The sequence below is a fragment of the Megalopta genalis genome, chromosome 7 (assembly GCF_051020955.1).
Source record: "Megalopta genalis isolate 19385.01 chromosome 7, iyMegGena1_principal, whole genome shotgun sequence".
NCBI lineage: Eukaryota > Metazoa > Arthropoda > Insecta > Hymenoptera > Halictidae > Megalopta > Megalopta genalis.
This window is the reverse complement of record NC_135019.1, coordinates 8923167-8935754: the sequence shown is the minus strand read 5'-3', so window position 1 is coordinate 8935754 and position 12588 is coordinate 8923167. Positions and strand designations below refer to the sequence as shown.

The 12588-nt window shown below is 42.7% G+C and overlaps 1 protein-coding gene across 3 annotated transcripts in view; it reads left to right on the top strand.

Moving 5' to 3' along the window:
- Gfrl (Glial cell line-derived neurotrophic family receptor-like) overlaps window positions 1–12588 on the top strand; it is a 595741-nt gene that overhangs the window by 454686 nt on the left and 128467 nt on the right. For all 3 annotated transcript variants that reach the window (XM_033485389.2, XM_033485390.2, XM_033485392.2), the window contains exon 5: window positions 6211–6338. In XM_033485389.2, the coding sequence (XP_033341280.1) occupies window positions 6211–6338 (128 nt within the window). The remainder of the gene's footprint in view (window positions 1–6210; window positions 6339–12588) is intronic.

Here is a 12588-nt window from a genome sequence, read left to right as displayed (position 1 = left end):
TGCCACGGAACAGCGATCTTTTTCTTCCGTTTTTTCACGATATACACCTGTCTTCTTGCGATTATCATTACCGAACAGCGGATCTTTAAGCGAAATAAAAATTGTCTATACCAATTGCAACAAACAAAAAGTAGTATTCCATTTCATAATCGATTTAGTAAATTGAAAGTAACGAAACGGTATTTTAAAATTCTTCGACTGTTTTCATTGTTCCGTACTTCGCCTACTCGTTTTTCCTCGTAAATGCAGTACTGTCGAATCAGACAACAAAATAAAGCTGTTTCGTTGACTAAAAAATAGCAGCGCCCTCATGCAAAAGCTGGAGCCCTTTCCCTTCCCCTTATCGAAGGCAATTGGCATTCTTGCAATCACAGCTACAGCTTCTTTCAACTTCGATCAACCGCTTCGCTTCCATGAATTTGTTATGTCGCGATGCCAATACTGTTCGTACAAGGTCACGCTTGTGCGATGTCATGGACTTGTTATACCGTGACGCAATAACGTTCGTGCGATGTCGCAGCAAGTAAACACGCGCTTCTGTTTTTGCTCCGTCTGTGGCCACTTAGTTTGCTCCTGCGTTGTGTCAATAGAACCAAACTTTGTCAAATTAAAGCTCTTATTCTAATAACGAAGTACGCGTGTTTACTCGTCCGTGGCATAGCATGAACGGTATTGCGTAGCGGAATAACACGTCCGTGGTATCGCACAAGTGGCATTATGTCGCGAGATGCAGTAATTTCTCCCGGAAATGCCAAAATTCGAGTTTCTTTGATGGTGTTTAGGTGTGAATCAGTTAAGAAAAAGCGCGGAGCTACAGGGTAGGTGGTAGATACCAGGTGCATGAACGTCGAATCGAGTTATGTGGCCTCCGAATTGCCTTCGAATCATGTCACGTAGCTTCCGAATTGCCTTCGAATAGTGGCACATGGCCTCCGAATTGCCTTCGAATCGTGTCACGTGGCCTCTGAATTGCCTTCGAATCGTGTCACGTGGCCTCCGAATTGCCTTCGAATCGTGTCGCGTAGCCTCCGAATTGCCTTCGAATCGTGTCGCGTAGCCTCCGAATTGCCTTCGAATCGTAACATATGGCCTTCGAATTGCCTTCAAATCGTGTCGCGTAGCCTCCGAATTGCCTTCGAATCGTGTCGCGTAGCCTCCGAATTGCCTTCGAATCGTGGCAAAAAATTAGAAATAAAAAATTTATGTCATCGTTTTTATTCTAGCATTATTATGTATTTATATTAATGTACACCTTTATGCTGGAAGCTGTCTTTCCTGCCGACTGCCTCGAGTTTTTATAAGAACGAGCCGCGAGGCCCGAAGAATCGCGACTTAGTATTCTCGGATCTGCCGGTTTCCGACCTCTGAACATTTCTGGGAGAAATGACTAAATCTCGTCTGTGAGCTTATACGAACAAGTATCAGTGTCGCGACATAATACGTTCACGGGAGCGAAGCGGTGAAACGATAAATAGATTAACACTGTTGTTTAGCATTCGCAACGAAAAAGTGGCGTGAAAGGGACCGAAACAAAGCGAATCGTTGCCGAAGCGTTTGATCAAGAGAAAATCGCTCTAATTCGCGCGAATCCTGTTTATTCACAGGAGTATGAATTAATACGTGCGTAATCATTTACAAATGAAATCACAGATGATCGATTGGTAATAGAATTCTCGCATGGCTGCTAACCGTGGCAACAATACGACTCATTAAGAGGCGGCGGTGAATAGTGCCGTGCGCTCCGATGGATTCGGTCAAAGAGTTTCACTGTTTCCAAGTGAACACAGCCTCTGTCCACATTGTGTTCTTGTTTCCACGGATCCTCGTCGTGCTCAAAATAGTTCCTTCGCTCAACAATTAATTACTCGATTTAGCTAGAAGCCTGCGCAATTTCAATCAAAGCCTACGCAATGTTATTGGACGTCTATACGATTCTATACAATTTTATTCAAAATTTTCACACAATTTTATTTAAACTCTACTGAATTTCATTCGAAGTTTATACAATTTTATTCGAAGTCTACACGATTCTATTCCAAGTCTATACAATTTTATTCGAAGCCGCAATTTTATTTGAAACTTACGCAATTTTATTTAAAGTCTATTGAATTTCATTCGAAGTTTATACAATTTTATTTGAAACATACGCAATTTTTTTATTTAAAGTCCGCTGAATTTCATTCGAAGTTTATTCAATTTTATTTGAAACTTACGCAATTTTATTTAAAGTATTGAGTTTCATTCGAAGTTTATACAATTTTATTTGAAACTTACGCAATTTTACTTAAGGTCTACTGAATTTTATTCGTAGCATACTCAATTTCATTCGTAGCCATCTCAATTTTATTCAAAGCCTACTAAATTTTATTCGAGGTTTACTCGATTTCATTCGCAGCCCACGCAATTTCATTCGAGGTTTACTCGATTTCGTTCGCAACCCACGCAATTTTATTCGATGTCTGAGAGTTCGTAACTTCCGGTCACTGTCTTCGATTTCCGGCTACCAAGGTCCATCCGAGGGAACTTGCAATCCTCGCCACGTTTACTTAAAGCTTTACTTCTCCGTTTCTTTTCCGGCAGTTCGACCCCTAATTCGTCGAGGGCGAGAGCTACGGCTGTGTGTGCCATTAACCCAAATAATTCCGAGCCGTGGCCTCACCCTCCTCCGATTCCCACTCTTTTTTCGGAATGCTCTCGCAGCTTCTTCTCTTCCCATGGACGGCGATACCCTTTGAAATACAAGGTGGACCGGAAATCCTGGAAAACCGGTGCTGAGGAACGAGCTTGTTGTTCCAGGAACGTTTCCATCTCTGCTCGACGTTGATCGGGAACGACCTGTGTCGTAGATTCTTCGAGAAGATCGTTACCGAAACATCGATTTCACCATGATTATCCGAATCGGTCGCTGCTTGTTGCATCGAAACAGAGTTAGTCAATTTCCATGGATTATTTTGCTGAAATTGTTGTTAAACGTAAGTGACTTGTTTCGATAGCGTGATCTGTTTTACTTATTTAAAATCATTTCAAATTGCATTATTCCAGGTGATATTCGTTATTCGTCATAAATTATTCGAATAATTTATTAATATATTATTATTATAATATTATTATTATATTATTATTATATTATTATTATTATATTATTATTATATTATTATTATTATATTATTATATTTAATAATTTATTCGAATAAATCGTCATGAATTATTCTATCCATTCGTTCGAATTCTTTATAATTTTTTATTCGAATGATCCTTTATTCGATTAATTCTTCATTCGAATAATTCTATAATAAAAGAGAAAGCAAAATTGAAGAAATAAATCGATAAACTATGAAAAAGCACTTCATATTCTATCATTTTTATTCGAATCAATTATCTCCCGTTCGAATTCCTGTACGAATAAATTCTTATTCGAATGAAATCTTACCCGAACGAATGTTTATTCGACGGTGTCGAATGAAATTCCATTCGTTAGCCATTTCACCTTTCATCTGTCGCAAAGAAAGCGTCACACAGCGAGATGCTCCGGTGTCTTTTATTTCGCGTCTGATTCAGCTCGCGGATCCGCGACGACTTTAATCGTGTTACCTGCGAGACACATTGGCCGCGCATAATCTCCGTAATTCTGCTTTATTAAAGCTCTCAGTTTCGCCGAGACTCGTCGATCTTCTTCTTTCCGGTGCTATCGGTTACCCAGCGTTGATTAAGAGCCTCATTACACCGGATATTTAACGTTCCCCTCATCCGGCGGAACGTTAGACCGTCAACGGTAATTTTCTAGCGATCCTCGCGTAATTAGTTTCCGACACGATCGCCCCCGTTCCATGTACACCTCTGTTCCGTGCGAGCGATTTTTCCGTCCCATTGTCTGCTTATTCACGATGAAATTTATCGCGGGGAGAAACGCGCCGGCACCGGTGAGCATCGGCGAAATAAAAGATACTTTCGGCAGAGATATATCGTGCCGAATCAATCATCTCGAGCTTCGTCGGGGTAAACATTGCGCTAAATGACGGCCGGTGTCGTGTCGATGCCGATGGGAAATTATCCCGCGATTAAACCGTACGGACAAAACGAGCATGAACCGATCGGCGCGGGAATTTCCGGAAAATCATCGACCATTTCGATGATTGCGACGCCTGGATCGCGCGGCGGCTCCAATTAATTCACGATCAATTTCCGTCGCGGAACGCGCGGCTCCGACCCAGAAAGAATTACGAAGATGCGAAGTAATTAATTCGAAACCGACGCTTCGAACGAACTCGACCTTGACATCGATTACGTCTCCCTGATCGTTTCACACGCGCGCGTAACAAGCTGCGGCCCGACTTAACGAGTGGATGGAGTGCATAATTTTGAGAACATTTTTAGAATTACGCGACGATATCGAAGAACTAAATTGGAATTAAAGCGGATACAATGAAATCTCAGCCGACGACGTAGTTCAACGAACGAGGGATAAACGAGCAAGGCTCCGTTTGACCTTTTTGTTCGTCAATTTTTCTCGACGATGAATTTTCTTCGAATTCATTGTGGCGAGAAAAAAGTCACTGCAATGAAACAGAATGTAATTCAATTAAGGCGATGTCCACTTTCGCCAGGACGTTCGACGAGAAAAAGAATTTAATGAACAGAAGGAAACGAGGGAGCAATTGTTGGAGATCTTCTTCATAAAATTTTCTTTGACCGACGATTTTCTTTCAATTAATTGCAACCGTCGAATAATCGCTGAAACGAAATCAAGTGTGATAGATGTTCGGACGGCGTCCGCTTTCGCGACGATAATCGACGAGGAGAAATCAGTGCGAACGGAAAGTGTTAAAATTCCAATGTATATCAACGTCGCGATCTATCGATTATTACCATCGTAAAGATTATGGTAGGAGAAGCGGTGACCGTTTGCTCGCGCGTTTTGTCCAAAACAAATGATACTCTCGGCCCGTCTCTCGCTCTTAGTCTGTAAGCGCGTGCATCGAGAACATAGCACCTAATAAAGATTCTTTATCATTTAGCGTATCTTTCATTCCACTGAATATTTAACCCTTAGCGCTCCGAGGGCTCCGCTACGGAGACATTTGTCATTTGTTCCGTAACTCCGAAGGCTCCGCTGCGGAGCCAAATGTTTTTAGCATACGTTATCGTCGGCGTTAGCAATTGTTATCTGTAGTTGAAACGTGCTAAGTCTGTACCATTACGATTAAACCATTTTTTGACCTTTGCTATGGTTAGCAACATGGAGAAAAATAAATATTACGATGAGAATTTAGAGCCGAGCGATACCGAAGAGGTATTTGATTTTGAAGAGTTAAAAGACATTGTGGAAGACAATGTTGGTTATGATTCCGACACTTCGAGTAGTAGTAGCGAAATTATACTACCAAAGAGACGAAGAGTGAGAATTATTGAAAGCGAAAGCGAAGATTCGTTACAAGACTTAGATGAACGGCGCGATGTTACGAAAGAATTACATATTCCAGATGGAGTACCTTTTAGTGTATTGCCACAGGTCATTGGACCACAAGTTCCTACAAATATCGAACAGCCGATACAATATTTTAAATTATTTTTCATGGACGAATTGGTCAATGAAATTATAAAGGAAACCAACGATTATGCAGAAAATGTTCTAAACTTGAAAGAAATATCTAGTAACTCCATTTGGCAAAGCGAATACTGTGACACTTGTCCAAGTAAACCCAGAATGTACATGGGAGATTGTTACCAAAGATATCGCACCGTGGCGAATTACAAAATTTAAAATTTATCTTTTATTCACAATAGGAAAATGTATATTTATAAAATAAATGAAATCAAATGCATTCGCAAGGACGTGTAATCTTTTCCGCTCGAAATAAGACTTCCTTTATCTCGGGCGCTCCGCTCCAAAAATGTACCGGAGTTGTTGATAGACAGTACAGTAATGTTTCCCTAATTGACGCTTAGATTGTCCACAAAAATGGACAATTTTGGAAAAGGAGATACGATTATTCGAGCCTTGTGGCTCGTTTTTTATGGTTATCGATTGCCAACAACTATAAAAACGAACCGCAAAAGGCTCGAATAATCGTATCTCCTCTTCCCAAATTGTCCATTTTTGTGCACAATCTGAGCGTCAGTAAGGGAGACATTACTGTGCTCGAGAAACGCGCGAAGCGCTAAGAGTTAACAGAAAGAACTGATGGAAAATCTGTTCGGCTTTTGTTGCAGGACCGCTTGCCACGATTCGTGGACGCAGATGCGGCTGTCGCTGATGTTCGGCTGCATCTGTCCGGTGAATCACATGAAGAGACGCTGCGACCGGATCTTCTCGACGGTGAACCACAATCCGTGCGTTGGTGAGTATGACCGGTCCAGGCCGTTTCAGGATCGATGGAACGTTGTTTCGCCTTCTCTCTTTTCTCTATGTATACGTTCTCTACACACGCGATACAATCTATACATCAGGCATCCGTATTTAACAGCGCCGTTTTCACACACGAGACTGTTTACTTACGCTTACGACTTTTTGTTCCGTTCTGTTTACTTTCCTCGTTCTGAATGGCCCTCGAACGCCAGAGACACACTACTGTGATCTTGAATGGGAACGAGTACATACATACATTATATATATATATAAATAATATATATAAATAATTATATATATATATAAATAAAAATATATATAAATATATATATATAAATAAATATATATCATATATATAAAATATATATATATATATATATATATATATATATCGTAACGTTGGTTAATCGTATTTTACATAGCGCACCTTGTGAAAGAAGATTTGTTGGTGTTGTGTCAAGTGAATCGTCTGTATTCTTGATCCTTTTGTTTTGATTCGTTGATTATTCGTATGGTTACGTCGGAACGAGTTGCTCCACGTTCTTACTTTAGTTGATCGTTTTCTTCGATCGATGTGTGCGTCCTAATTAGGGAGATCCTCTCGGTTCTGGACCCGACGAATTTCTCGTCGACGAGATCGATCGATTCGGAAACAAACCGATTCGCAGCATGCTTCTCGTTTTAAGGTATTATTAATTTTTCTTAATTATTAATCATTTCTTAAGTATCTCTCAAATATCAGTTTATTAATCGATTAATAATGTCGGTAGAGAAAGGTGCTTTAAAAAATCGAACAAGTTATCGCGAAGATTAGAGGAAGCTCTTCCAGTATTTGTCGAACGCGTTCGGAGCGTACTTCCACTTATCACTTCCGGTTGGTTTCGTTCTGCTCGTCGAAGTCGAAAGGAACGAGACGAGCCGACTCGACGGAGCAATTACTTATGGCGATACCACGGTGTCCCGGTGGCCCGTGGAACGACGTTATGGCCTCCTTCGGATAAGCTCCTTTCTCCTTAATTAACCAAAGGCTACCGGTATCGAGATTTAGATAAGGATTTTATCGCGTGGCAGGCTCGACCTTAATTTCACTCTAATCCCGTTCCCTTAGAGCAACATCTCTTCCAGCTTAATGACACAGGACCAGCTATTTTTGGAGCCTGCTCCAAATCGATCGGAATCGAGGAGCAAGACGGTTTCGCCATATTTTCTCGTCTTTTTAACACTCTCGCTGCCACGTCACCTGTACGCCCGGTAGGCAAATTTGACTTAAAAGTGCAATGCTTGAATCATTGTTATAAGATGAAAAAGCTGAGAAACATCGTTTTGTAATTCTTTTCGTAATTCCAATCGATTGCAATTTTTGCAAAAATTTCTTCACTCATTGTCTAGTAAACTAGTCCTGACTTCTCAAAAAAAAGAAATTAAAATCATTTGGTCCAGTCTTAAAAAATTTACTCGCTTTTAATGGGTGTACGGGCATTTCTTTGTGACGAAATTATTTTTGGTCAGATATGAAAACTAATTTTTACCCGAATTGATTGCTACTTTCCAATTTTATTAGGATCTGCGAAACGCAAGAATGTTGGAACTTCAATCGATAAAATTTATCTTTTCAATGTTAATCTCGTTAAACAAAATACTTTAAATTTATGAAGACTTTAAAGTCGTTGACATGGCAGTCGAAGTGTTGATTGAAAAATCGTAGAGGCTCTAAGAGGAACGTTTTTTAAATCCATTTTCATTTCTGTGACAATAGAACGATCAAAGGGAAAGGTCAGAGGGAAATTGGTCAAGATCGAGCGAAGAAAAATAAAGTCTAATGATGGATTCTTGTTGATCCAACTGCGCAGTCCGAAGTTAAATTAGATGATAAATCGATCACCGAAGCCTTCCCTGAATTATTTTCTATATCACGAAGTCTCGTGAGTGTTTCGCTATTTTCAACAATATAACGTATGAATATTTTGTGGAGATCGCTGGTCCAGGATCGAGAGATTTCCGATTTGCGTGGCTGATTTTGATCCGGCATAGGTGAACGAATTTTCTCGAGCGTCTCGATGGTGCCATAAATTCCGCGTTGCATTCTGTTCATACCCTAATGTCCCATAAAAAAATTCAACCTAACATCTGTCTACATTAAAATTACCCCTCACTCGAAGCTCGATTAAATGAACAAGAAAAATCGTGCATCAAAATTCCGAAGCTCAATACAAAGAAGAGATTTCGGTCTTGAAATCAACGATAACTTCGATCACGGGCAAAATTTGTGTCAGTGTTTTTATCGACGTTCGAATTTGAACGATTTTCGACCGAAACACGCAGTCAGTTTTCCAGCCGCGATATCGCGCACAAATTTTTTCCCGCGGATAAAGAATCGCGCGCTGTTGAAACAGAGGCGTCAAGCTATAAAACTAGTTGCGGCGGCAGATAGCCGTACGATTTTTTCCCACGGAACAACAACAGTCCGAACATCGGCAATTTTTCAAAAATCGACAATGTAGCGCGCAAATGCACGCCGCGGCCGATGCAGAAACATTTGTCGAGGACGATACCAACGGCCGAACAGAATGCAACACCCACGGCAATTTCCGGTGGCGCCGAGAGCCGGCCGAAACGAGCTCGCCCCGCCTCTGCGATCGCCTCGGATCACTTTGTAGAGATCGCGCCGCGGTCTAAGTAAATTTGCAACCGGCGGTGTGCGCGCATGTGCGACGTGCAAGCGTTTGTCTGCTGTCTTTTTAGCGGTGGCCCGGGCGAGCGCAGAGCGAAACGAGCCGCGGCGGTCGGTCCGCGATCGAGTTTGCTCGTTTCAGGATCGGCGAGCCACAGCCGATCGAGGCCCGGAAATCGAAACAGAAACGCAAACAAACGGAATCAAATGCCGCGCTGCAAAAAAGCGCGATCGTTGAACTTTTCAGCTCGAGTTTAGATCACGACGCGCGCGGTCCGCGTTGCCGCCGCCGTCTGTCCGACTAGACTAGTTGGCAAGCGTGAACAAATGAACATTTGAAAAACATTTGAAAAACATTTGAAACCGATGAAACCAAAACGGAGAACGAAATTTCGAAAATCGATGACCGCGCGGGGCGCGTCGGCGTCGATCGCGCGAATATATTCGTTCACGCTCGCCGATTAGTTTCGTCGGACGGACGGATCGGCTCATCCACGAAACTCGCAAGACAGCTAAATACAGAAAAACAAAAAGACACCGGAATGCAAACAGCGAGAGATATCGTTGCACGAGTTTAGCGGCGCCGAGATGGAAGAGGAAACGATGATGATGGCGGACACGCGTTTTCCGCGTGAAACGTTTCCGGAACTGCGAGCCAACGGATGGGACGGCCCTGGTAGGGTCCTTGGAGAGTCCTCGCAGGGCTTGGACCCGCCCTTAGGGGTCCTCGGGATCCTCGAGCCTCGAGGAACGTCTGCACGAGCGCACCAGCACCCCCCAAGTACGCATTCCGCTCGGAGAATTTGCATTTCGAGATGAATCCGCGTGCACCCGTCCAGCCCCGCTCGCTTCCCACCCGTCTGGTTTCACCCTCTGACTTCACTGTTTTGGTTCCACCCCTCGATCGACCCAGGTCGACCGATTTTTTCCCGCGCGAATCGCCCGAGAGGATCGCGCGAGGCTCGAATCATAAAAGTTACCGCGGCTCCTTCTTTTCCCGCCTTTCCGGGCTGCTTATTAGTTTTATCGTTGTTCCGTTTTCACTCATCGTATCGTCGACGCGTATCTATCGACGTTACATTAATGGAAGCCGCGATCGAGGCTAATGTTACGGGATCGATGGATCTATAGCGACGCGGATTGACCTCTCGGGTGTAAGCGACGCGATGCACGCGGATAACAGTTCGAAAGACTTCGAGCGGGAATGCGAGCAGATTGTGCACCGCATGTCTTTTTTGCACGAACGAGAGTATGTGTGTGTGAGAGAGAAAGAGAGAGAGAGAGTGAGACGAGGGAGAGAGACGATTTTCTCTCCGCTTCTTTTAGTAGGCGAGTGGGTCAAGCACGTTTTCTCAGCCTGCATGCGGTTTTCTGTCTTTCTATCTGGGTAATGCGCATGCCTCGTTGATTAACAGCCTACTAAGACTGTCTACTCTATGCTACTCGATCGTTACTCACTACTACTCTGTCCTTGGTATCGATCGATCCGCTAGATCCGATCGATCGCTTTACGTCTCGAGTCGTTCGATTACGAGACCGATGAACCATCCTTCTGCGAACGGAGATTCCCTCGGAAATGTACAAGCACCTTGTTGTTTATAATTTGTCGTACGAAAAATGTTTCTCGAACGTGAATTGCTCGATATCTAGAGAACTTGTATTATTATTCAATGAGCAATCGAGATACCTTCCGAACGTTTTTCACTGTAACCGCTTTTTTTTTCGTTCACGAGTGCCCCGTCGTTAATTCTTTAAATTCCGCGTTGCGGAATTTATAAAATTCCCTCAATCGCGTCGATTCCAATGAACCCGTTTATCTGAAAATAACGTTTCAAGAATTCGTCTGTATTCATTGGTTCCGTGTGCATAAACAGCCCTCTAACGATTATTCGACAACGATTTTAACACTGAACCTACCGAGCCGATCGAACGATTTCGTATTTTGCGTTTTAAAATCGCCGAAATTATCTCCGCACTCTTTCATAGAACACGGTGGAATAAGTTTCTTAACGCTTGGACAGCTAGGTCATTGAAATAGCAAGTTCTGTTAAATTGTTTCAAATTGTCACATGTTTCGTGTTAAGGTCTGTAAAATAATTAACGCGTAGAATATTTATAGAAATTCATCGAATTAGGATAACAGCAATTATTTTCTTAACTTCGGATATTGTATTTCCGTATATTGTTTTTCTCTGTTGTAACGAGCAGACCGCGGATCTTTCTGCGAAATAAACATTATCTTCTTTAATTGCAAAATGCGTGCAATTATTTCGTTTTTCGTTTCGACGATCTTGATAACTTTTGACAGAGATAAATTGTTCCAATGTTTCCGCTATTTTGCATTCGATCTACACGTTTTTGTCATAAATGCGTGAAATAAAACAAATAAAATCCGCAGTCCGGTAATGAGATTTATTTGTTATCATGCTCCCATTCGTCTGTTCAACAGTTATCGCTAGACCGCGGATTTTACGCGTTTCTGATGAAAACGGCGAAAATATTAAAAGAATTTAAAGGCGCGAATGTGTTAGTTTCAATCGATGAAGACAATTTTTATTTTGCATAAAGATCCGCGGTCTAGTTGTCACTTTCTATTCTAATTTCCTGACACAAAGGATTCGTCCCGTTGAAAAGATTCAAAGTAATAATAATAAAACAAGAATAAAACAAAAATATCTAGAAGGAAAACCTTAAAGAATATGTTGAATAAAACTGATGAATAACATTGTAAGAAATCTTGAGCATACTGAATTTTACGTTTTTCTAAAAAAAAATGGCGTCGTCCGAGCGTTAATCCGAGCATATGTTGCAATAAAAATGGCGAAAGATCCAAATTAACAGCGTTTTCGTCGTCGCAAAGCAAAATTCGGTAGGTTCAGTGTTGATGCAAAAGATTTGGGGCAAATTGTCTTCTCTCTCGAACAAAAGCGAACCGTCTGTATTACCACGACCCTAGTCAGACGCCGCTGGGTGCTTCCGACGATTAAAAGAATCCTCCCTGATCAGAAAAATTCCTGACCATAAATTCGATCCCGGAGAAATCAAGGGACAGCTTGCGTTCGCCGTGGATTTATTCGCAAACGCTAATTGCTCGTGTACACGTACACGTCGCGCTTACGCGAAAGTGGCGGCAATCAGTGAACGAGACATCTGGCATCGCGGGCTGTTTTCCTTTCCGGAGGTGGTCCGACGACGAACGTGGCGAAACACTGTTCGCAAAAAGATCGCGGAGAAGCAGCCGCCGGGGGTTAAACGAACCAAGTCGTAATCGGAATTGACGTTCGACCTCGGCGCGGCGTGGGACTTCCTTTTCCGCTCGGAGCTCCTTGGAAACTCCGAGCGCAGAGAGCACGCCTAAGCAAACGGTGCTACGCCCCGCATCCCCCGGGCCGCGAGCGACGCCGATGCCGGCTTTGAAGCCGTTCCAAGCGGCTCCGAGCCGCTCGGCGTCGCTCTCGAGGAACGATCCTCGAGCGGAACGCCCGAGATCCGCTCGTCTTTTTGCCAGCCGGCGTGTTTGATTGGCTTCTCCGGGGACGCTAATGGCCCGCGATACTAGACCTTGTTTTGC